The 26710-nt window shown below is 42.2% G+C and overlaps 1 protein-coding gene across 2 annotated transcripts in view; it reads right to left on the bottom strand.

Annotated features, from left to right (window-relative positions):
* The window catches only part of SLC25A26 (solute carrier family 25 member 26), an 86327-nt gene that overhangs the window by 17799 nt on the left and 41818 nt on the right, over nt 1-26710 (bottom strand). Inside the window, exon 6 of one of the 2 annotated variants that reach the window (XM_027640186.1) lies at nt 7470-7514. The exons of the other annotated variant lie outside the window; for it this stretch is intronic. Coding sequence (XP_027495987.1) covers nt 7470-7514 — 45 coding nt within the window. The remainder of the gene's footprint in view (nt 1-7469; nt 7515-26710) is intronic. 2 annotated transcript variants of the gene reach the window in all.

Genomic DNA, 26710 nt, shown 5'->3' with positions numbered 1-26710 from the left:
AGGGGAAGTATATGGTGCCCACAAATGTGAACTCCTCATGTGCTGTGGACACGTGGCCTCCAGATGGCCAATAACCTTTGACTAGTGCACACAACTCCTTCCTTGTGTGTGCCTGCCACCTTTGCCATACATTTATGGTAGAAGTTAGGAGCAGAAATCAGCTGTCAGCTTTGTGCTCCCAGTGCAGCCAGGTCTTGGTCTATATTCAGGACATCTAAGCAATGGTAAGCCAGAGGAAAATGCAATACTCACACCTCTCAAACCTGATGACCAGCCCAACGCCCCAAGTGCTGCAGGAAGCACCACAGAGAATGAGACATCTCTGCCTTGGCCTTGATATTCTTCAGGCACTAAGAGGCAAGCAGACCTCATGGCACGCACTAAACTTGAGGCCTGCAGCTGAGTAAATATTACAATTCACTCCAGTGATAAGCATCTCTAGTATTTCTACATATCCCTCTGTTCAAGACAGTGTTCAACTTCACGAGAACAGGGGGGAGAAAAATCTATACAAACTAATCACATGGATCTGTGTGCACGTGCAGTCCTGCAAGCTGAGGGAAAAAAAGCAGTTTTCAAGTTTGCCTTTGTTACCAGAGATTTTACTTGCAACGTGGCATTCTGCATGGCTGACCCTCACAGATGCATGGCACGTTAGCTACAGGAGAAGCAAAAAACTCATAAGCTGACTGCAGTTTCTATACATAAAGTCAAACATGGAACACAGAGCCAAACGTCCTCCCCAGTGAATTTTTATGTGCATATGTGCAGCATATGTGCAAGTACATGTGTATATTATCTTGCAGGAAACATGCAAGCCCAAACATGGGAAAAATTCAATGATCTAAGTTCACTGTTGACATAAATGTTGAGACTCCATTTGCAGTAATGGAGTTGTGCTCACTTATGCCAGCACTGATTTTGGTCCTAGAATTAAACCCACCCAAATCCTAGATAAATTGAAAGAGAACAAAAGTTGGCCTACATGCAAGAGCATATTTTTCATGTTAAAAGCATTTCATTCCCCTCTTCTGCCCATATAATGCTGCATTGATGTCTGTGACCCATTTGGATGTAAATCAAAATGGATGTGCTAAAAGCCTGGTTAAAGAAAATGTCTTCCAAACAGTGTTCCCATGGCAAGGCAGAACAGCCACACTCCGTTTCCATGGCACGAAGGGCCATGTGTGTGTCTGGGGAGGAAAACACACTTCTGAAAAATCACTTCAAAGTTCGGGCAGTTTTCCTTGAGCATCTGCACTGCTACTACCTGCTAATAAATCTGTGCTTCATAGGCTTGTGTGAATAATTTACATGGAAGAACTACATGAGCCTTTTAAGGTTCTTCATCAAGAAGCAAGCACCCAAATCAAATGGTGAGCACTTCGCACTGATTACTTCGATATTTTACCAAACATCTCCAGATGTCATTGGCAAGCTCAGCAACTTCTAGAGAACCACTTGTGGCCTAGGCACGACCAAGAGTGTCACAATCTGGCTCTGTATCTATTGACTGTTTTCCTCTGGCCGTTTTAAATGCTGCACTGATGACCCAAGACCATCTGACTCTCCCAAACGTGCCTGCAGTGCCGTGAGTGAGGGTTGCATTTGTTTCCTTCCTTTTGGTGCAGATGGTGTGCAGCATTCCTTCGACTGCGCCTCAAGACTGCGTGAATGACACTTATTGTGCCACTAATAAAGAGAGGGCTGTTTGCTGAACAGCTGTTGGGTACATTGTTCCTTTGTGAGAAAAATGCAGCCGTTATGCTAATGGCATGCACACGCTGCACGTTACATCACGCCTCCAAACGCCCTGTGGAAATATGTTTTCCTGATACAGCACCTAAGCAAATGGCAGACACATTAGGGTTATTTAACCATTAGGACTTAATCCCTAAATCAGCCCAACCCTTACTCAAAGAGGGAGCAAGGTATGGTAGAACACTTACCACACTGCCTGCAAGGAAATGGGTTTAAAGCTGGGCCTGGGTTTCATTTACTCCTGACTTATATGCAGCTGAGCACAGAGAAAAGAAATACTAGACTGCTTCTCCAGGAAAAAAGGAAAAGGGTCACCTACCCATACAGCAGGGAAAGAGCCATTTAAGGCCCAGTTTGGCTACATTCTTTTATTTTCTACTTGCCCTCTTAAACAGCAACAGATCTGACTGTAAATTTTAGGAGGGAAATAGCATGTGGTTTATTGTTTCAATGGTGGAGTTATAAACACGTATATTACTGCTGAGAACCCCAGCTGCCTGGGCAGAAGTATTCTGTAAGCTTTTCATTCTTATTAACTTTAAAAATCAGGTGCAATGAGCTCCAAGAAAGATTAGAGTCTTCACTCTCCACAGAAAGCTATCTAGCAGTCTTTGCACAGCAAGATTCAAGATATGTCTCAAAATATATCTGCACTGACCACTAAGAGCGAGGCTGAGCCCACCCTCAAACTGGTTTGTCCACACTCTGTACTGCCTACCCCAGGCCCCAGAAGTTGAGCTCTCTGAAGGTGGGAACCAAGAAAACCAAGCAAAGAAATTCATTTATCAATGCCCTCAGGCAGACCTATGGTTCAGTTCACCAGCAGATTTCCCCTCAATACAAGTGCCTTGTGCCTGGGGTGACAAATGAACCTGAACAGAAAACAGGGGACCTAAATCCAACCCCAAACCTGCTCTCCATCGTGTGGGCAGAAACCAGTTTAGAATCAAACCAAGGAACTTCTGTTCTGACCCAACCAATTTTCAGATCCTGCTCAGCCTCCCAGGGGAACAGCTGGACTCTCCCCATTTTCTTTACTACAATGGCCCACTTATTTCACAGGGTAGAAAAGTGTCCATGTGCACTCACCCTCTTCTCCAGAAGCCACCAAAGCATTCCTTCCTCTCTGTTTGTTCAGCATCTTACAGTGCAGCAACCCACAAGGGAGACCTGCCCACGTATCTCAGCTCCCTGTCTCCAGCTATTGCCTCTGAAGTCCAACCAAATATCTCTTTTTGTAAAACACCTGTTAATTTGTGAGACCTACAGATTTGAGAAAATTCTGTTATTGCTAAAGCCAGTGAAAAAAACTTGTGGGATCACTAGAGGTGCAGAAAGTCTAAGAGCTTTACATTTTGCTCAGCAATGAGACAAAGAGAGAAATCCTGGCCCCACTGAGTGCCAGAAGAGCCAGACCTCACCTTGAGCATGGTCAGTTCAAGATTTTTATCTTTCTTAGCAGCTCCTGGGCCAGTGGAGCAGCACAGCCTGTGCCAGCCCTCCCAGAGAGGATGGGTGTGCAGGTGCAGGACTGGCTGACCCTGATGTTACACAGTCTTAGGAACATCCAAGTGTCTTGTCTTAGAATCAGGCATGTCTAACAAAAAAGACAAATGGTTCCCAGGATAGCAGGTTTGTTTTCCTTAAAAAAACCCCACCAACTAAACAAACAAAAAACCCCTTGTTTTTCAAGCCTACTCATTTGAGACCTATGTCCTCCAGTCCTGCCTGTTCCTTCCCTCCTCACTGGCTACCAAAGCCTTTTCTCCAGACATACAATACATTAGGTCTATAAAGAGACCATTCTCCACATACAGCTGCATTTGAGTAATTCTCAGAGGCTGGCTCTGAAGCACAGCCAACATGCAGAAATACAAAACCCAAGAGGACTGAGTCTCGTTTCACCTGAGACAGGTTTATCTTACACACAGCACCGTTCTTTGAAGGAGCTGACTACTTCCAGTGAGCCATAAGAAACAGGCATTTTTGACAAGATGTTTCTGAACTAACCAGAGGCTCTTGATTTTCTGCAGGGTTTTAAAACTCTATTTTATTGAAAAATAAAACCCTGATGCCCTGTATTTCTGTAATACCTCCACAGCAGAAATTAAAGTGGTGTTTTTTTTTTCTCAGTTAGGTCTAAAAGAGAAGAATTATAGATTAAAACATGAAGAAAATGATAAATCACCTATGTGCTGCTGGTAGGAACTCAGATATGATGATTACAAGTGCTGAATAAAATGCCTGAGCAGAACAAAACAGAAAGAAGGGATGGGCTCCACAGTGCTGTAGTCATCTGAGCAGAGATTACACAGCCCTGGCAGCAGAGTGAAAGCAAGAGCTGCACTAGACTCCGTGTAACCCACAATAATTTCATGCCAAATACACAGCCCACAATGTGAAATTCCCACAATGAAGAACATACATATAGTATTTCCAAAGCAAGTTACAGAGGCACCCTGGAAATTCCAGGGCAGTGTACAAGGGGACTGTATCTTAAAACATTATTCCAAAACCTGAACTAATATGGGAGGCACTGTGCTTGGCTGGCATTTGGGAAGCACACTACATCTATGCTCTGTTGCCTTTCTTCATGGCCAGCTGGTTTTGAGATGGGATCAAAAGCATTAGCCCCACATAAAAGAACATAAACCTGATCAAACTGTCACAGTGGTATTCAACCATGGTGCTCCTCTGAGGGCTGGTGTAGCAGAAAGTGAATGAGATTTAAAACACCCCTTCTTTCCCTGAACTCTGAGAAAAATTCAGAATTGTTTTAGCTGTAAGGCTTGGGCTAAAAGGACAGAGAAGCACTCCACCAGCTCACCCCAGCAGAAAATTACAATGTCTGTCCTGAAATCTCATACACCACAGCAGTTTCACCATAGCAGTTTCCTTCTCCCTTTTGGTTTGGTTAAATTACATCAATAATTTATACCTCAAATAAAATATAGAAAAATGGAGAACTGGGAAGAGAAAGGACATTAAACACACATTATAGCAGTGGATCTACCTACATCCAAAAATAAAAGGGGAGTTATTTTGGTTTTTTTTAATTAAAAGTACCATAATTTATTTACTGTTGTTTCTTGAGTCATTGTGAACTAAAAATGGAGTCTATTAACTGTTCCTAAATTCTATGTTCACCCAAGTCACTGGCAGTAAGGACTTGTATTTGAAGCAGTATCTGTTTCTTGCTAATTACTGCAATACCCCCTTTGCCAGCACCCACAGCAAACGTAACCTTATAGCTCAGTGATCTATACAATGCTCTCTCTTCTAACTCAGTTTAGTGCATGATATGCAAGTTTACTCTCACACAGGACAGCTGGCCCACATTCACAGACAGGAGAAAACTGTGCATGTAAATTACATGGCTAAAGCATGCTGAAAGTATAAGAAATGACTAGAGCAGCTTGGAGCAACGTAGATAGAGAAAATGGGATATAGAAACACCCAGTTTGCTACCTATGACAAGCCTTTATTAGGCTTCTTTCAACTTAACACCCTGTTGCTGGTTGCAGCCAGCACATATCTGAAGAAAAAGGAAACTGTTCTCTTCCATGTGCCTCACTAACTGTCCTTTCATAGTGGAAAGATATTTTTCCTCATTTTTATGGTGATTAGCTTGTTCAGGGAATTGTGAGACTGAATCTATCTTCCATCAGCTTATGCACCTTTGTACTAGTGGTTTTAAAAATGACACAGTCACAGCACTTGTTCTGTTCTGATCTGTGAGACGGCCCACACGCGTCATTCACAACTGCTCCTGCAGTTACTTTCTCAAGTAATCCCATTAATACAGTGCAGAATGGTCCCTCAGGCATCATCTCAATGACTCTTTTCTGTTCAGGCTTCGTGCCATTTTTCTCTCATCCTTTGCATTCCTAGTCCTTCATAATTACTGTCTCTTCACGCTCCCTTCGTGCACCCATGAGAAGCCTTTCCCTGAGCCACGCTCTCATTGATGCTACTGGCCACATCCACATCCAGCCTGTTGATGGGACCATAATGGTTTTTGTCGTTTGTTGTACTGACAACTTTTTAAGAGCTTCATTCAGATAAACAAAACGTATTCTGCTTTCACTGCCTGGCTTTGACCATGACAAACCCTGAGCTCTCTCCCTCTGCTGAGCCAAAGTGTCTGGAGCATGCCAGACTGATTTTTGCAGTTTTCTGCTCTTGGTTCCCCAGTAGAATATATTGCAACAGGTTTGTGGAACAAACTGACACGGTTTTGTTTCTCTTCAGATCTGCACTGACCTCTTTAGATTAAACATGATGCCTCATCATAAGTGACTCACTTCTGTAGCTGGCTAAATTCAAACTGTCTTCTTTAAAGCCTGTAATGTAAACAATACATTTTATTGTCACGGCTACGTGGATATTAATTAAAACAACTTTACTTTCTGAAACCAGCTACACAACGGTGCTGGTTTATGTGGTTTTGGCAAGAACACTGCACTTTTTCTCTTCAAGCTCTGCCACCTCTTGCTCCCAAACACGGCTGCTGCACTAACTATGAGCAGGTCGAGCCAGTGTAGCTGCTGAAGAGTTTACAGAAAGCCATTCCTAGACACTGGCAGGGAAACAGATTCCTAATAAGGCAGCTCAAGCTTCCCTGTGCAGTGGGATGATACCCAGACACCACAGCAAGCTGAGTGCACAAAGTACCTACAGAATCCTCTGCGACACACAGCTCAGTTCTGTGAAGGCTCTTGATGTATTCCACACTCCTCCTGCCTGTGGACTCATCTTTATACTGGACTCCCTGAACCCTCTACATGCAAAAATTCACACTGTGGGCTTGTTCCCCGTACCCCAAGCTAGAGACACACAGGGAGAGGAAAAACTATTGTCCCAACACAACATACCAGCACCCAAGTTTGGGTCTCAGTGCCGAGCTTGCTCCCTTAACAAGAAGAAAGTTTCTCTCCCCAGCTCCCCTCTTATAATATTATATTTTGCTGCAATGCTTTTAATGACCTGCAATAATTCTCTGTGTTTCCAACCCAGGATCTCAAAGCACCTGAAAAAACCTTTCCTTCATCTTCTGTGGTGAGTTCAAGGAAAAACAGATGGAGGGAGAAATTCCATGTCTTCAAATCCCACCTCTGCTCAAAAATCTAGACCCTGACTCTGACCATGATAAACAAAGCAACCAGCTGGTGGGAGAACAGCACATCATTCCAAACAACTGCACTATTAAAACATCATCCAATGACATCTTCTTTAAATGACCTTTAAGTAACTATAGGCAGTCAACCAAAATAGCTTTTCAGCAATACACTGAGAGTCTCTCCACGTCTACAAAACCCTGTCTCAAACAGCTTTCTCTGTATCATTCCCAATTTCCTCTTACTTTAATGAGCAAAACACTAAAAAAATGAAAGTAAAAAAAAATAAATAAATCACACAACACAAGACAGTGGCCACTCTTTTTAAGCAGTAAAAAAAGTTAGAGCCGAAGATAAAATTTCTGGCACGTTGGGAGTAAAATTTAGCCTGCATGCCACAGATTAATGGTTAGATATTCCCTGCTCTCTTTCAGATATTCAGGCAAATGATCTTCACATGCACAGGTAGGTTGGCACATACTTACTGATTCTTGGACATGCCCATAATGGCAATAATCAAATTAGAGAAGTTACCATGGAAAGCCTTTGCAAACTGTGTAACTTATATTTCCATCACTAAAGAGGACTTACCTTTAATGACTCCCAGAGGGGAAACTGTACCAGAGAGAAAGGAATCTGGAGAGGTGGGAAAAGAAAAAAAAAAAAAGCAACAACATAATGTTACACAAGCAAATTGGGTTGGCATGTTCCTCAACTGGCTAAATTAGGAACAGTTATTGTTCCCCCAGTGAACTGCAGCTTATTACACTTACAAATCTTTACGGACACTTTATGTACGCTGCCATTAAATGACTGGTTTCACTAAAGCAGTTTTACTTTGTTTATCACATTCCCTGCTGAGAGGTTAATGTATTGTTACCAGGGTGGCCTAGAAGAGCAATAAGCAGTGTGATCTAGTGCAGGGACATTCTTGGTTTGACACTCAGCCAAGAAAGCCATAAGGATGGTTCAAGAAACACGTTCCCAAGGCCAGCAACACAGCTTGGCAAAAAAACATCGTCAGCAATGCACACACTCACAGATGCTGAGCTGAAAACAGTTGTGCTCCAACCACGGTTTTGCAGTTGGGGATCAGCTGCAGAAACTCCCCTGAATGTCTCCTGGTGATTTCCATTGAGCAAGCTCCCTTGAGAATTAAAAGCAGGTTGTGAAGAACTACCACAACCCAACTTAAAACCAAGGGAGAAACTTGGTGGTTCTCTTCTCATTGCCTGTAACATGAGGTTCTTCCATACACCAACAGCCTGTATCTCTGCCTAGGCTCATTCCTGCTGTCATGTGTCCCCATCAGTGCCTGTGCATTTCCAGGTCCTTTACAGATCTTGCCCTGATAAACACCTCATGATCCTCTTAACACATGGGGAAAAGAAGCAAACGTCTGTCAGCTTGGGGGGCTGTGTAGGGCTAACATGTAACTGAGTCAGTTTTCATCATGAACACAGTGATTCTTTGCAACAGGAGACATCACTTTACAAGGTTATGCCTTCTCTTATAGTTCCTTCCTCCTCAAAATTCTCCAGCAAATTCTTTCTTGTCCTTCACCGCTCTGAGATGTCCTGTCCCACACGTACCTCTGGTACCAACCCTCACTTTGCTACCTCCAGGCTGAGCAGCTACCTCCAGACATCTCAGAGAAAGGGGTCCCTAGGAAAACACTACCTTGTCCTAGAATTGCCCTTCAGCTGTATCTGCAGGTTTGCTTTGCCCCTTCCTAAAGCTTCTGCAGTCATCTCCTCCTCTTTGACAGCTGGTCAACCCCAGGTTCAAATCTTCTTCCAAGTATCCGTTTTCTTCTATTTTATCTTTCTCCCCCAAACATGATGCATGTTGGGTTAGTTTTCCCCCTCATTTAGGCTGATTTTGCAGTTCATGTATCAAATTATTAGTCTCAGAAAGTACTAATTCACCTTTTGCCATGAAAAGGAGTAGATACTCAAAATAGATCATGCTTAACTAATGCCAATATCTTTGCTCTGAGTAATGTCACGTTAAAAACATTCACTAAAGAGATGAATGGCTTATTTAACCCAAATTCAAGGTACACAAAGGAATCTGAAATGGTACATCTATTCAACATCCCAAGAGTTAAAGAGTATTGTCTGCTTCACTGTGTTGCAACTAATGATTAATAAATGAGTCTATTAAGTTAATCTGCCAGGCAAAACTAAACTTGACAGACACCTGCCACAGAAAATTTGTTATCTATTCAGGCAGGAAATGGCAGTGAGAAGAAATCAATGTCACTGCTGTACATTGAGCTGACAAACCGAAATCTCAGAGGAAGTTTGTCATCTTGGACAATGAGCAATATCCCTGGTGGCATCTCAGAACCCCACAATAAAGGTCAGGCATGGCTCTTATTTATCAGGATCTTGAAACTCTAGTGTAGCAATTACATTTCATTTTTAATACTGGGTGAAAAAGTCCAGCTATTTGACAGTAATGTGTGGTAATATATTTATGAGAAGATATATATACACCATGCTACTGCATCATTATTGAACTGGAGATATATGGCATCGTTTCTTTGCAGTGTAAAACGAAAAGCAATATAATTTTATATTATCTAGGTCAAAAAATAGGGAAAAAAAGAAACAATAGCCAATACATTTGCTTCGGATCTGTTAAAAGAGAGAAAAGGAAATGCTCTGTATCCAGCTGTACACCAAACAAAACAAGCTTTCAAATACAGTCTCCAAGTTTTGCTTTTTAATGCTTGTAAATGAGCGGCAAAATTACGCAGCTGTTAATAAGACAACAAGGAAAGCTTTTGACATAACCCCCTTTTTATCTCCTAGCTAGAAGCATTTCAGTCAAAGAGGAAATTTGTTCACGGCTGCTGTTTGATTTTCGGCATTAGTGGTGTTTGCTTTCCATGTCCTGCTCAGCAGGGTCGGAGCTGGATGGGGATTATCAGTTTCACTTTTCCCCACACGCCCCATGAGATGTGCAGCGTCCAAAACACCTGGGAAGATTCTGGATGTATGTCAGTGGGACCTGCACAGCCACTGTGATCCCTCCTCTCCAGGATGGCTGCAGGATAAGGGTCTAAACATTCTTAAGTCACACTTTAATAGAGTTTGAAAATTTGCAAAACCCAAGCACCGCGAACAACAAGCAGAGCAGCATCACCTTTGCTGCACTAAGATGGTCCTAATGAGATGCCCTACATTTTTTGGAGTCTGTTTGACAACAACCTGACTTAAGAACAAAACCCACATAAGCAATTTCATGGGTATTGGAATGAAAGGGAGTCTGGCTTCCCACAGATTTTGGTTTTGCCATCAGATTCTCTGAAGCCAAATCATTTCCGAGTCACATTTAGCAATATTCCCATAGCAGAGACTTCCATCACATTTCTTCTTGAGATGTATTCCACAGCCATTGTTGAGAGTTCCTATTACAACCCTTCCCTCAAACCTCTTAATCACCTTTGTTCTCCCCTCACAGACGTATTTTCAAGAAACTTATAGGAACTTATATTTATCTTTGCAGCCTCTGCCCTTCCGCCACATTTCCGTGGTCAAGATGTGGAAGGGCTGCTGTGTGTTCATGTGTGCATCCACCCTGCTTGCATAAGCCTTGTTTCCCTAAGAGACCAGACTAACAGCCCACACCCAAAAGTAGGATTAATACATGCAAAAAGAAACAGTTCTACAAGGGTAGCCCTTAGATGGCTTATTGCCCTTTCTTCCTCCACCACAACAGACGTGACAAAATCTCACAGTCTTAATTAGAACAATTACAGCATTTCAATCCTTTTCATATTTTGCTTCTTAAAAGAAAAGCTCTTCAGCAATGAACAGGATCACACCCTGCTAGGCAGCAATATTTATGCCTGAAATAGGCTAAGGCAACAATAAAAATGTGGTCCACACATGTGGGTAACTTGCTGCCAGCAAATATGAAACCCTGGCAAGTTCCACCAACCCCTCATTCGACATTAACATAAAATAGACAGAGAGTACCAGTTCTCATGTCTGGCCTAATGTTATATAACTGTGCTGTTTGTTCAACAGAGTCAACCCTTACACACACAAAAAAAATGGACAAGTTTAAAGCCCCCAGACAGCTGCAAATCATTATTCTAAAATGTTTTATAGGTTAGTGAAATTATCATTTACTCTGGTTCCTGTAGTCCTTAGCACCTGATGCCTAACTTAGGGTAATGAACTTTGCAGATCCTTATTTCTACAGATCTACCTAATTCCCCACATACAAGACGATTTCAAAAGGTTATTTTTAATAAGTTACTTTTAGAAATAGTTGCATTTCAAGGCCAGAACAACAGATACACACATCTGGCTTCTAAAGAAAAATACCAACCTGCAAGTACTGCAGATTTATGACAGAGCAAAAGTCATCCTATCAAATACTGTTTGATCAAATAAAAGAAATTTAAGGAGGAACTTAATAATATTCTTTGTAGCTACAACACAACATTTTAAAGTAAAGCAAAATTCACCCATTTGATATCTGATGCTAAATTGCAAGCTGACATTGTCCCAGGAAAACAGCAGCCAGGAAGCAAGGGCAGAATGCTGAAGGAATGGTAAAGAAGTGGGGGGAAGAACCAAAAGAAAAAAAACCCAAAACCTCATCAGCCCCTTCACAACTGGGATTCCCTTCCAAATATGAGAATTCTTTCGCACAAAGAGGAAACAGATGTCCGTGGCTGGAATTTACATGTGGCTTTATTCTCTTCTAGGATACAATAAAACTACTCTTCTTCTCATCCTCCAAGCTAGAAATTAAACAGTGGCATGTCATGCAGAGTCCAGCTGTGCTTTCTACCTCCAACCTTTATTAGCAATATATTTAAAAAGAAGAAGAAAAGAAAGAGACAGAAACAAAGGGAGAAACTAAAAAAGCCTAAGAAATGAAAAACTGTGGTATGTGTTCTCAAAACAATATAAAACGTACAGATGTTCTTACTAATCTGTGGCACATGTTTGTTTATTCAGGTTTTCCCTGTCTCCAGTTCAGCAGGCTCTGCTCTCCAGAAGACTTATCTGTTTTTACAAACGTTAGAGTAAATACTGAAGGAGAGATTGGCACAAACAGCCAGAGGAGGAACAGCCTCACCTTGTAAGAGCTTTCTCAATGTCCCTGAAACTGCACCCCCATCCCAGAAACTGCTCTCACCCATCCCTCCACTGTTCCCTGTATCAACAGTGATGGGAGAAGAGCAAACAGCCATGAAGAGGATTTTGAGAGTATGAATATCACAAAGGCCAACAGCAAGGATATCTGTTCACCTCAGGGAGGACATACTGCTCATGAGGTAACTCTCAAACTCGCACCTGACCTGCCACCTGCACTTGCTGTGACAAGGACAGAGGTGCCATCACTGTCCAAGTCTTTTTGAGGAGTTTGAGGAGTACTGCACACAGTGTCTAGCTGGGGTGCTAAACTGTGCCTTCTCCATTGTAACTACAGAGAAAAGTCTAATAATCCACTTTTGAATATCATAAAAAACATACTGTTTTTCAAGGATACATAAACAGCTAATTTCAGGAGAACAATCTTCCCTTTACCTAAGTCCCTTTTACATTCCCCTTTTTTTAAAACCATCTTCTTTATAAAAGATAGGGGTTTTTTTAACAGGTTCGAGTTACAGCAGAATAAAACAATCCTGTCACCCCACTGGAGTTAAATATTTCCATTAATAATTACAGTAAATTTGTTTCAGTGTCTTGTCCTCCTAAAATTCTTCACACATTTGCCCAATACATCTGGATTATGATAAACTGGTGTTCCAGCTATAAATATACTTTCTGCAGGATGGGATTTGAAAAGACAGCATGAAATGAGGTAAGCCTGTCCCCTGGACACCTCAGAGGCCACAGCAATAGCCACCATCATGAAGACCTGGAGCTTTCCACAGCACTGACAGAAGATAAAGGTGTAGAGGACCCATCATCGATGGGATACCCCAAAGCTGACACGGTAGACTTTATTTTCTTGCAAAGCTTCAAATAATACTGTCTCCCAGATCCTCCTTGATAAATTGCAGACTCCACAAGGAACCCAGAGTGGAGGTAATTTGTAATCTTAACATGAATGAAAGAATGTCAAAGCCATCAGTGATGTTCCTGCAGCTCTGAGAGATGGAAGGTGGGAGCGTGGGGAAAGAACAGACAAAGTCATATGTTAAAGGAATGATGGAGAGCTTTGTTAATAAACACTGATGCCACTAGAAACAAAACTTTCCAGGCAAGTACGATGACACTTGCATAGAAATGACCAGGGGAGACCTCTTGGCTTCGTTCCTTAAGGAAAACTGTGAAAGACCAACTTCACACACAGCAGCTTGCTATAAGACTGCACAAAGCCAAACAGAGGTGAAACCCCTGCCTGGGCCATCTTTCCCAACCAGGAAAAATATCAAGTTGCATTTGCAACAAGCAACTTTCCAGAGCTCTTTGGTGTCGAACACGTGGCTCTGCAGCACTGCCAGAGGCAAAGGGTGGTAGAAACACTGATCTCCACAGTGCCAAGAGTATAATTAAAACAAAGGTTTCAGATCATGCATCAGCAGCCACGTGAGGTAATCGGCAATTCCCACATATTCAAGCAAATAATATTAACCCTGTGTGAGCTGGGAGACCACAGCAAGATATAAATGGGAAGAAATACAAAATTCCTGAATTATGCTCATTATTCTGGTTCAGGCATCCACTAAGCCTCAAATAAATATTTGCACCTTGCTTCCTCTCATTCCCCAGCTCTAACCCCAAAGATTTTCCACTTGTCACGTGGCATATGTGAATGTTTGGAACCAAATTCCTGCCTGAGACAAAACATTATGTGCCCCACAGGGTTGCTTAATTTGGTTACAAGCCATTCTCACAGATGTGCTTTGGGTCAGTGTGGCAGAACTTCACATCCAACAGGATTTTTAAGCAGCACCACACACTCATTATAAAAGCAACATATAAGGGACATTATGTAGAAAAGATAAATACAAGGAAAATTCTATCTGGTTTTCCCTCTACTATAAAATAGTTTTGTGTTTAAAAAAGAAAAGAGAAAAAAAGAAAAAAAAAAGTTTTTCTGGAGGGGCAATGTTGAGCAGCAAAGGGGAAAGGCACAGTCAGAGATCCGGCATGACTGTGTGTTCCCAAAACATGGGAAAAAGAGAGGCACTGAGGCAGATGCACAAACTCAATGCAGGCTGGATTGATTTAAGAGAGCCTGATGATCACAGAGTCCTAACTTTGCACACGCGTGAGACAGACCATCGTTGAGCTATTGAAGACTCTTTCCTCAAAGAAACAACATTAACAGCCTCAAATTCCAACCCCACCCCTTTTCTGAACCAGCCCCTCACTTTGCTGGGAGAAGAGAATAACTATTAGAGATCATATAATGCCAACCACAAAAGTCAATTTTATTGGATTTCAAACATAAATTGGACTGACCAGCCCCTAATTAAACAAATAATATCCATGTTCTCCCATTTTCCAACAAATAAGCACTAAAGGAGATGCCTGATTTGCTATTCATTCTCAACAACATATGAAAAAAAAATCCTCAGCAAGTAAACGAATATGCTGACACTGATTTGTACATGCTGTTTTCAAGGCGCAGATAAAAATCTTGTAGGATAAAAGATGAGTTTAGCAGCTCTAGAAGAATGAAGGTATTGTTTAACAGGAAGCAGATGTATGTCAGATGGCAAACTCATTAAAGTGTCCCATCGTTAAAGGAAACGGGATAACAACGAGCCATCTGAAAAAACCTGAACTGATCAGGAAATACACAAGCCGCAGCTAATCTCCTATTTATTGGTAGGTAATGCCTTTAAGTCATGCACATGCATTGAGTTTAGGACCATGAAGGACTGATCTTTGTTCTCATGAAAAAAACATAAGTGCAGAACCCAAGAGCGCGGAGAGCAGCATTTCTGGAAAGAGTCTTCTGAGGAAAAGCTCTTAACATTTGGAGAAGTTATTACATCAGCCCGTGGGTGCACACACACACACGCGGTTCTGTGCTGCTGTCCGGGCAGCACGTCACTTCTCTGACTTTGAGAGCATTTTAAGGGACATTTTACATATATGTAACACTTTAAATGTGAGTATAATTGCAAAAATGCCTTATGAAAGGCACCTATCAAGCCTCTAAATACAAACTTGTAAACTCCAGTCAAGGAAAAAAATATTCACAAGCGGACACTGGACTGACGGATTCGCAGCATCACAGAGTTGAACAGTTCCTCAAATGAGAATTTTACAGGAGATAAAAGGACCCAAGCACAAGGAATTAAACAAGCAGCATTGAATCACAAAATCATAGAATCATTTAGGTTGGAAAAGACCTCTAAGATTATCAGGTTCAGCCATTAACCCAGCACTGCCAAGCCCACCACTAAACCCTGTCCCTGAGTGCCACATGCACACAGCATTTTAATAACTCCAGGGATGGTGACTCCACCACTGCCCTGAGCAGCCTGTTCAATGCTTGACAACTCTTTGGTGAAGAAATTTTTCCTAGTATACAATCTAAACCTTCCCTAGTGCAACTTGAGGCCATTTCTTCTTGTCCTGTCACTTGTTACATGGGAGAAGGGACGGACCTCAACCTTGCTACACCCTCCTCTCAGGAGTTGTAGAGAGCCACAAGATCCCCTCCGAGCTTCCTTTTCTCCAGGCTGAGCCCCCTCAGCTGCTCTACATCAGACTTCTGCTCAAGACCCTTCTCCAGCTCCATTCCCTTCTCTGGACACGCTCCAGTCTCCAATCTCTTTCTTGTAGTGAGGGACTGAGAACTGAACACAGGATTTGGACCAAGGACAGCATGTTTGATTCACAGGGCAGGTGGATCTATGGAGAGGAGTGAGAGTATTGCTTCATCTGGCAAATATTCAATCTAAGAAACTTGACAACAGTGCAGCTGTAATTGCACTGACATCAGCAAAGGAACTTTTGTCCTCAGTGTAACAGCCACAAAAAAAATAATTAACAGACTGGGAAGGAACATGAGTTTCTCCCTTTCTGGATGTATCAGCCTATAGTAGTTTTGTTACAAATGTCTTATTACTACATTATGATTACAAGTACAACACAGCGACTCTCACCATCAAAATTAAATACATCTCCTGCCAGGAGTTTTCTGAATATCACTAAAAAAATTTCCAGGAGAAAATCCATCTCTGTGTTTGCATATGGGCCTGATCCAAAGGTCATAAATTGCTGGAAATTTTGCACATATGATTTCAACAGCTTCTGGATGAGGACTGATGTTCAGGATGAACAAAAGAGGAGAGAGCAGATGCAAGAGTTCTAGTGTACAACACACGAATCAGCTAATCTGGATTCTCCCATGTCTTCCCCAGGAGGCACAGACACAGGGTCATGGTGAGAGCAGGATCTAGGATGTGCTCTTTTTAACTTGGTAAGTGTGAACTTCTGCAAATTCCCAGCTTTTACAGAAGTCTAAAGAACAGCCCAACTCTTGGCCGTATCTGAGCCCAAACTGTGAGCATTTAAGTACATCCTAAAGTCCCAATACAGTTAATGCAAGCTAAGCAAGTTCTTTTGAATGTTTTACCAAATACAGACTTTGGTGTTTTGCTGTGTCACTACCCCTGGTTATTTGGTAAAGGTATTCCTGCTTATTTGCCTTTGTGGAGGGGAAAAAAAACCCAACAAACCAAACCCAAACCAAAAAGAACATGTAAGCAAACATTGCTTTAAACAAAACACCCCACAGACACTATTGAGAAAATTCCTCCATCAATGCTAGCACAAAACCAACATTAATGGAACAATTACTATAAACCAAGTTGGAACTTCTTTCCCTGAAGTGCAAGCCCTGTGCAGCACTGTTTATGTATCTTACATCATTATCTCCATCATGTGGCAGAGAGAAAGAATGCAGACTAATGTCAAATTTAGGAAACGCTGTTCATGTAAAGCTATTCTACTTATCTTACATGTGTATGCACATTCAGAATTCTGTATCTCACAAAACGGGGCTTTGTTAAGCTTCTTTCTGTGGCTGCTATTTTCAGGTGTTGACAAAGAACCACACCTGCACTGCATGCCACAGGTAAAAGACAAAATAGGCTTGTCCTGCAAGGTGCTCCTCCCAGTGGGAGCCAATGGAACAATGCTCAGGGTGGGCACTATGTCACACTGCAGCCTAAATGGCAAATCAGTAAAGGACTGATCTTCACAGACTCCTCAGAAGACTTTGCCATGTGTGATCTCCATTGGCATAAGCCGAATAGAAGATGGATCTGCAAAGCACTAAAATACACGTCTAATTTCCCACTTCTTTATAGGGAAGCAGTTAAATGTATTCTTAAGTCCTGTAGTGAACAGTCTGACTATCCTGTGTGTCTGAAATAAGATCAGATTATTTCTCCTCCCTCATCTACCTTTTTTATTTTTTTAATAAACACTTGCATTGCTTTTGCCCAAACACAAGACATGGCCTTGCAGAAGTGAAATGACCTACTAGCTTACAACAACAATGACATCTCCTAGCTTTTACATATTAAAGCTTTCCTGAACTGCAGCTACAGTTCCACAAACTTTAATCTGATTCTACATTACAAAGGACCTAATCTAAAACTCATTAGAGTGAATTGAAAAATCTCAGCAAACATTTGGTCGAACCCAAATGAGCAGTAAGACAATAGGATAGCAGATACAGGAAGGATGATTCTCTTTTTTTTTTTTTTTTAATTTTTTTTTACCCTCTATAATTCTTTTCTGACAGTTTAACCAATTCTGCAGACTCTGTAACTATTTAAACAGGAAGCTCCCTGGACCCAGCAGACCTCCCTGCCTATGCAGCTGGAGAGTTACTCTGCTCCTAATGGAGCATTTCTTCCACCCCCACCCAAAGGTAGCAGCTGTGCGATGTCGGGTCGGACACTGCAGGGCCACCTGGGACTTGCTGCCCTCCCAGGTGTGGACTCACAGGCTTGTCCACGGCAATCAAGCCCCTGGGAAAGCTGTCCCGCTGCCTGCATCCCCCAACTTCCTGCCTGTCAGCAAGCTGGGAAAAAACTTTAGTGAGGCTGGCTGCATGTGCAAATACAGCGTGCACAGAGCAGGGTTCTTGCTTTTAAGAACCTCTTGCAGCTTCCTCGAAGGAGCCTAACCCTGCTTGCACAACAGCAGCACCGTTATGAGAACTGTGGAAATAAAAGCCATGACTCTCAGTGATTTATTTTAATTCATTTATGGAGAAGATGCTTTCTTCATAAGCCTTTGAATTCCTTTGCATGACTTTATATGGCCACCTCCTTTCTGTCTGCCTTGAGGATCTCTCATAGCCACAATGTTAAACCATAAAGCTAAACCAAAATGATTTCTCACACTCAGTTACCCAGCTTGGACGTGAGGAAAGTGTGCCAGACTACAAGAACATGGGAATATGATCAAGAGGAACAAGGGTGCTTTGGTGGGCAAGACAGCTGAACAACTGGAACACCCCAGACACACACACACAGACACAAGCCCTTATTTTCTTCATTTGCTTGTCCCGCCTGACTGTTCACACAGCCCAGCTATAGCTTCAGGATATCTGCAGGGCCTGAGGGAACTGAACTGCAAAGCATGACAGCAGCTCATGCTTGTTCTGTGAAATTCTGCTTATAGCTGTGATCAGCAAAATAGACACTACTGAGTTTCCACTTTACCAGTATAAATCATCCCCTCCATGCTTGGCAAAGCACTTAAGCACATGCTTAGCTCTGCGAGAGCTAATATTCTTCACAGCAGCTAGTGCAGGGCTGTGTTTTGGATTTGTGCTGGAAACCGTGTTGAAAACTCAGGGATGTTTTAGTTATTGCTGGGCAGTGCTCACACAGAGCCAAGGCCTTTCCTGCTCCTCACCCCACCCAACCAGCAAGTGGGCTGGGGGTGCACAAGGAGTTGGGGGACACATAGCACGGACAGCTGACCCCAACTGACCCAAGGGACATTCCAGACCATATGGCATCATGCTCGGTACATAAAGCTGGGGAAGAAGAAGGAAGGGGAACATTTCCAGGTATTTGTCTTCCCGGGTCACTGTTCCACTTGATGAAGCCTGGGGATGGCTGAACAACTGCCTGCCCATGGGAAAGGGTGAAGGAATTCCTTGTTTCGCTTGTGTGCTCAGCTTTTGCTTTAGCTGTTAAACTGTCTGTATCTCAGCTTACAAGTTTTGTCACTTTTACTCCTCCAATTCTCTCCCCATCCCACCAGGGCAGGGAGTGAGTGAGCACCTCTGTGGGGCTGAGTTGCCAGCTGGGGTTAAACCATGACAACAGTTTTCACTATTGCTGAATACGAGCAAGGTTATGCTTTAAAAACATTACAGACCAAACAGAAACAAGTTCTTAAACTCCATACTCTTCTTTACACTCCCAACTTCCCATTAATCTAAAAGCTCTTCCAGAGCTGGAGCTGGGCCAAAGTGATTTGTTGAACTGAGGCCTAAACAAAGTGTTCTGCTAAATTTGGGCTGCAAACAACATGGTGGATGATGAGAAAAGCCAACTAATAGAGTCTAATCTTTTCTGTGGGTTATTTTAGATATACAATGCAGAACTCAGAGTGATCTCAAACATCCAACAGAGGACAAGCCAAGGTAAGAACACAACTGCAGCTCCACCAAGAGGCTTTAGAATCACAACCAGCAACAGAAAAATCCAAGCAATGAGTGTAACTGCCAGGGCCCCACGATGGGATCAGATCCCACTGTTTCCAGCACACTCCTCTCTCACGCAGCAGATCTGAGCACAGCATCTGTTGCACTGATGGTCCCTTTAAGAAACCTACTTCTGTGGAAAACATTGACACCAAAAGGAGAAAGCCAAATTCCACGCCCACTGCAGCATGGGCTCCAGAGGGAACGGGATGGGAAATGCTGCTCTCGCAGCTTTAATTCATTTAAAGGCCATTTTGGATCCAGAAGGTTCCACTGAGATGATTTCTTTTCCTCACTGGTTTTGCAGCCATGTCAAATGCCCATCACAGCCAAGTAGCAGAATTGCCAATTCCCTGCTGTCACAGGTACCTTCATAAAACTCACAGTGCAATGGCTCAAGCTGCGTTGCCAGGTACAGGATTTTGTCTATGATACAAAGCAGTCAGTGGGATTTACATATATATGATCTGAACCATAGTCTTCCCAGTTGTTTTCCAGCTGGGAAATGGTCAGCAATGAAATAATTTTCACACTAACAGGCATTACTTGAGAGGAAAGGAAATCAAACACAAAAATGTTAGTTGGAGAAATGGCCAGGCATTCCCTAACTGTGAGGAATCTCCTGAAATTTTCCCTTCTTGCTGGACAGTACCTTAGTAACTGCTTGAGAAACCTGCCCTTGGGTAGGTCTCCAGAACTCTTCCTGTTCCTTCAGCATTTGGATGCCTTATTCTGGGAGATACTCACAGCCCCCATAAAGCACAGACAACGCTCCTTTCACCCTGACTGGGATGTCTCTGTCCAAATTAGTTCAACAAGGTTATGAAGCAGCATTTGCAGAAACAAAACTGATCTTGACCAAAGACAAGGTGCCCCAGAGGTTGCACTGCAACTTGTACTCAAGGAACAGGACAACAGACAGTGCAGTAAAGAAAAATCAAGCAAGTTAAGGACCAAAGAGAAAAGGAAGGAAAGCAGTGCTACTGCCTGATACAAAGAATGAGCTGATCTCAAACCAACTGCCTTTTACAGTATCATGTTCATAACCTTTTGGGCTGAAAAGGAACAGACTGGTGTTAGCAGCATATAATACAACCAGGTGACTTAAACCAGTTTTTTTTCTAATGAGATTAGCAAGCTATACATTACAATTCCCATAATGTTTCAACCTCAAGGCATTTTAATTACATTTTTTCATTTATCTTCCCTGGGATTTTCTGATTTGTGCCAGAATGCTTTTTTCACTTAAAATGCAATTTTTATCTCAGTGCAAGTGCTAATAGACCACTTCAGACAAAACAATCAAAATCTGCACAATTCATACAAGAGCAAAAATCAACTGTGGCTTTCAATCAAAGGATATAATTCCATTAACACCTTTCTTTAAATAGTATCACCAAATGTTGGTAGAGGGATTTGGGATCATGAAAAGAGTTAAGAAACCTGCAGAACAATGTGCTGTTTCTGTGTTCTCACATACAATTTTAAAAGCTAAGCTGACCTGATGCCAATAAATGACCTGAGTTTGTTTGGAAGTCACAGAATCATAGAATGGTTCAGGTTGAAAGTGACCCTAAAGATCACCTCATTCCAAACCCCTGCCATGGGCAGGAACTTCGACTATCAGTGTCATAGGCCTGGGAGTAATTTGGGGTAGAAAGGAGGTTCCCAAATTCTTTCTGAAATGCTGATAGACATGGTGAAAACAGCCTGTTATACTGGAAATTTCCAGTAGGCTTAGAGAATCTGAGACAGAATGAGCTCTGTGTCTAGTGTCTGGTTGCACTTCCCTTCCAGCTGCAGCCTTGGGGATAGAGCAGTTGTTACCACGTCCATCCTGCTCCCAAGTGCTTATCACAACCCCATCACACATTACTGTCCCTGTCCCTCCCAAAGCACTGGTCTGGCTCCTCACAGAACTGCTCTTGCCTAAGGAACAGACAAGATTGGCTGATTTCACTCAGGCTTAAACCAAGGATGAGCTACTTCCACCACCACCACAGTGTGCCCAGCAGTGGTCATCCCAGAAAAGACCCTGACATGATGGCCTGTATCCACAGACCAACTGGAAAGTACCTGTTTGGAAAGCACAGCTGAACACTGGGAAGATCCCACCCTGGGCAAGAGCCTTTACAAGACATGGTGATTGAAAAAAAAAACCCAACAAAAAAGTAAGGAACTCGTGCCTTTGCTCTGCAGCAACTCAGTAAGATAAATGCCAAAAGCCTTTACTGTGGTGGAATAGTTAAATACAATCACAATAAAATTCCACCTGTCAGCTCCAAAAGCACCCCACATGTAGAATTTACACAAGCTGAACCAGAGCTGGTTCAGGGCATGTCATAACAGCCATTTCTGCACCGTGCACTGTTAAAATTGGCCTCAAGATGAATTGAGTGCCTGGAAAGGGCAACCATATTTCAAGCAAACCAGGACATGCTCAGGGTAGTTGGACTGCCCCTTCAGCTGCATTCCTGAGCATTTAATTTTTGCCACTTGGTTTGCATGAAAAATATTTCCAGTACACTTCCAAAAAGTTCTGCAATACATTAAAAATACTTTCTGGTAAAACTTTAGAGAAGAAAAGTGTTAGTTTATATTGAAAAAATTTTGCATAGCATTATTCCAACCTGTGCTCCTAAGTGAAGAGTCAGCATCACAAGTATTTTTTTTTTTCACATGAGTTGTTTGCAATCTGTCAGTTCTCACAACTAAAATATGGCATTACCAATCTAACCACATCACATGGAGGTTTTTTTTGAATGGTACCCTATTTTGGTTTGTGTTTGTGATGCTATGCAGCAGAAGTCACTTTTGGTGGAAGAGATGGCATTACTAAAATGCAAATAAAAAGGCCACTGTAAATGATTTCACTCTTACTGTTTTTTTCTCAAGGGGCTTTAACTTGAGAAATCTCACTGTGTGCAGAACTTCTGAATCAAGCTAGTGGTGCTGAGCACCCTCATCCCTTTTTTAAGTCAACTTCAGGCAGACAAGTGTGGGGGAAGTAATCAGGCAAGGCCCTTCCCAGGAGCTGTGCATTAGGGAAGTCAGTCTGACACAAATGAATAGAAATCGCTTGGGCTTTCTCAGGAATAAATGCACCAATAATGTAAGATTAAAACGTAATAATGAGAGAATTTTCTTTCATGTCCACAGACTACACATACTATATCAGCAATTCACATGCAGTTTGAAACCAACAAACTACTGTCAGCAACAAATATATTTGAGCTGTAGCAACTAGAACAGTTTTTAGCAGCAATTCTGTAGGGAAGGCTGCAATGAACCCAATGTCCCCTTTACCCATGCAGCTAAAATAAGTCTTCGTGCTCAGGTAACACGTTATTGAAAGGGTATTTTCGAAGGTAAATATTTTTGTCAATTATTTGCTTTTAAATGTTACTATTCTCACATTTCTCTGGATTTAAAAAAAAAAATTGCCCTCTCACAACCTACAAAAATAGATCTCTTGGGCATCTTTAAACCTGTATCATTAAAAAGGAGAGAAAGAGGGAGAATCAAATGTCTTGGATTTCCTCTTATTCCAGGTAACTTATTCCATATGCAGTCCAGCCAACTAGTTAAAACTTCCTCCCCTTTCTATTTCCTGATGCTACCAATATCCAGTTCAAAAAATCCACCATTTGGAGAGGTAATGAGAAATCCAAATGGCCAGCTGGGCTGCAGAAGGTCTGGGTGTCCTCTGGAGAGGCCAGAGGCTCTTGAGAGAATAAGGCATCAAGCAGGGAATGATGGGGCAGCAAGAAGTGATGACACATTAAAGAAAGAACACTGGAAAAGCAGCTATAATATTGTTGCAAGTCACTTTTGTACCAAACACTTCACAAACAACTGAAGATTTGCCCCAGGACCTGCAAATATGGGAATGAAGGCAAAAGTCATTGCTTAATTCTCCTTAAAGAAATGCTGCAAGCCAAGTGCCACTTTGGTGACAGTTTATTCCTGATAAATAAATCATTTACACACCTGACACAGCTCATGTCTTTTTTTCGTGATAATTATAGTTTTAGAAGCCTCATTTAAGGGGTGCAAATTAATTTCCAAATTCCACCTCCTGTCAAAGAGTGTATTTTATTAGGTGATTAATTACCTTCAGGGAGCACTTCAGGAGACACCTTGGAGGCAAACAAGGATTGCTGTGACAGCTCCTTTAAGATATGGCTCTGCTCCTAAGGCCCGATGAGCCCAGAGATAAAATAACTGCATACAGGTGTTATCATCTACAGCACCTTGGGATGTTTGTGCCTCAGAGAAGTGTATTTCCCCTCTAGAACATGCAAATATTTGCCTCGATGCTACAGCCCTTGCTTTGTGAGGAGTCCCATAAACTGCCTTGGGGTTGGTTCCACTTGTGGCAGTGAGGCAGAAAGCAAGAACAGCCATGGGGAACTGCCCTTCCCTCAGCTTCAATGTCCTCCTGAAACATTCTGTACCCTAAAACACACACCACTTGGCCCTCTCCAGCTCATATGCCTGGATGAGAAACAGCTGGTTTCAAAATTCTGGGCCAAAAATACTTTTTGTAAGTTTTCTGTCAGTCAGTTACATAAAGGTGGCAGGATTTATAGCAAATTTTACTGCTGTTTCCTTGCTGTCATTTCAGATTTCTACACTGAGCAGAGCTGCCAGCAGATCTATGCTCACATAACTCCTCTTTGCAAGCAAGTTTGGTGCCCAAAGGTGACAGTGAGAAGAAGCCAGTGCAGCCCAAAACAGCTTATACACACACCTATGCACCAAGTTCAAGCACCTCTATACTCCCAGTGACCTTGACATATCATTTAGACACTGAAAAAATTTCCACAGAAAAACAACTCTTCCAATAACACAAGTGGAGAAATATGAAGTTTGACAAATTTTATAGTCTTTATCCACCTGTTTTACTTGAATCTCTTATTCCACACAACACCCAAAGCACTGCTGTCACAGGAATTGCTCTGCTCCCCTGCATTTCTTGTTTGCCTTCTCTTACAACTACACCTGCCTTTCAAGGGAATTACAGTTTTAGGGATAAAATGAGATCCAAAGGCCATTGACCAAGGGCAGGGCCTGTTCCCAACATGTCTGTCTAACTTATTTTAGCAGCCTCTCCTGATGGATGGACTGCACAGATGATCAGCTCAGGTGCTGCTTTGTTGGATAGTTCCCCAGAGCAATTTAAGTCATTACTTCTTCATCTCCTCATCACAGGCAAAGGAACAGATTTTTCTTTTCTCCTTTGCAGAAAATTTTCAAGTACTTGTCTTTATTTATCATTTTACCTTCCTGTGGCTTTTCCAGCGCTCTTCCTCCCTTTCCTGCACAAGGACATCAAAGACTGCCAAAGGCAATTCTCACTGTGTATTTCATCAGCAAGCTTAAGCCAGATTGTTAGAAAAAGTTGGTTAAGTCTAAATCAACATTAACCCTTCAAGTTTGGGAGCAAAAGAAAACACGAAGTCAGAATAGTCTGAGAGATTCTCTCATCTGACAGCAACAAACTTCTGCTGATCTCAGGGTAGTGGGATATCCCAATCTCCCTTCAGTAAGCATGGAAAACAGGGAACATCAGAGATGAACAGGGAGAAGGGAACACAAAACCAGTTTCCAAAATCTCTAACAAAATAATAATGAAAGACACAAAATTGTTCTGGAAGCATTTTGAAAAGCTGAAGATATGTGGCAAAGGGCAGGATTGCTCTGGACTCTGAAAAGACCACCTGTAGCCACAACAAATCAACAGCAGTTCTAGTTATCAAGATATGGATGTATAAGCCCTTGACATAACTCTCAGAACACCATCAGAACATCATAACATCATCAGAAAGTTACTTGCTGCACTTTCTTTCTCTCTGTCTCTCTCAAAAAAGCCAACCCCCTCCACAACCATCAACAACAGCAGCAAAACAAAAAAGCCAAAAAATCAACAACATCACACAAACTTCCCAGAAAAACAATCAGATCCCAGTGAAGATCAAGCTGGAGCTTATTGCTCCAAATCTGCCCTTGATTAAGTATAGTCTTCCACTACTCAACAGTTGTTACAAGGTTAGAGAGAAAAGTATCATCTAAAATGTCATACAACCCAAAATTAATTAACCAACTCGGACAATCACTGCACTACAAACCTACTTAGATTTTAACCCATAGCATGTGCTGGAAACTTCCAGTTGAACATTCTGTATTTTCTCATTTGCCCACATACGCTTGTTATTAAAACCACATGCGGGCACTGAATCATTTCATGGTTCGTTTAGACACAAACACGCAGAAAATTGTGGGAAACAAGTATAGCCCTAAGAGTCTGTGCAAGCCTGTGTAGTCTGAGGCCTGCTGTGCTGCAGGAGCTTGAGCTACACGACTATGTTATTTTCGGGCTCAAAAGTGAACAGTAGAGAAGGCCCCATACACATACACTGAGTTTTGGAGTAGATCATTAGCAGAGTCAGACAGTGTGACAGTTTCACCCCTCAGTGCTCTGCAAATACATGTGTGTTTAACTGCTAGTTCACAACAAAAACCCCTAAGTGAGGCAGTAGGATAGTCTTTCATTTCTGAAACTGTTGTGGCAATGAGGAGAATGCCCCAACTGCATAGGAAATTCAGAGCATAACCTCAGGCAAAGCACTCAATCTTTCTGGAACTGACATCTGGAAAAAATGGTAGCCCTTCATCTTGTCCATTGGACTAGAAGGTCACCAGCTCAAAGATGACCTTTTGCTGAGAGGACAGTCAGCAAAACAGTAAGGTTTTGCTTTTGATCGTGTTTCTCTGGATTATTCATATTACAGCAGTGGCTGAAGGACTCAAACATAATGTGCCAGCTCAGATGTGCAAAGATAACACACATGAAGTCCACCTGAGAACACAACCTCTTCCTGTTAACAATTATTATTGCATTCAGAAGCATAAATTCCCTGAAGAGAAAACAACTGTGTAAGCATTTTCTCTAAGAATACATCTCACCCGTGGATCTTATTCCCCAGCAACACAGGGAACATTCATATCATGTCTGCAGATCTCCAATTTGGCTTTGAAGCCTAAGCATGTACAGGATCCAGGTTTCTTGTTGAGTCCTCTATCAGGATGGTAAAAAGTCAGATCTTCACATTGTAACAGAAATATCTTCAGTAGCTGCAAGACCTCAGCTTCGC

The sequence above is a fragment of the Corapipo altera genome, unplaced genomic scaffold (assembly GCF_003945725.1).
Source record: "Corapipo altera isolate COAL_440 unplaced genomic scaffold, ASM394572v1 55, whole genome shotgun sequence".
Taxonomy (NCBI): Eukaryota; Metazoa; Chordata; class Aves; order Passeriformes; family Pipridae; genus Corapipo; species Corapipo altera.
This window is presented reverse-complemented; position numbering and strand designations above follow the sequence as displayed.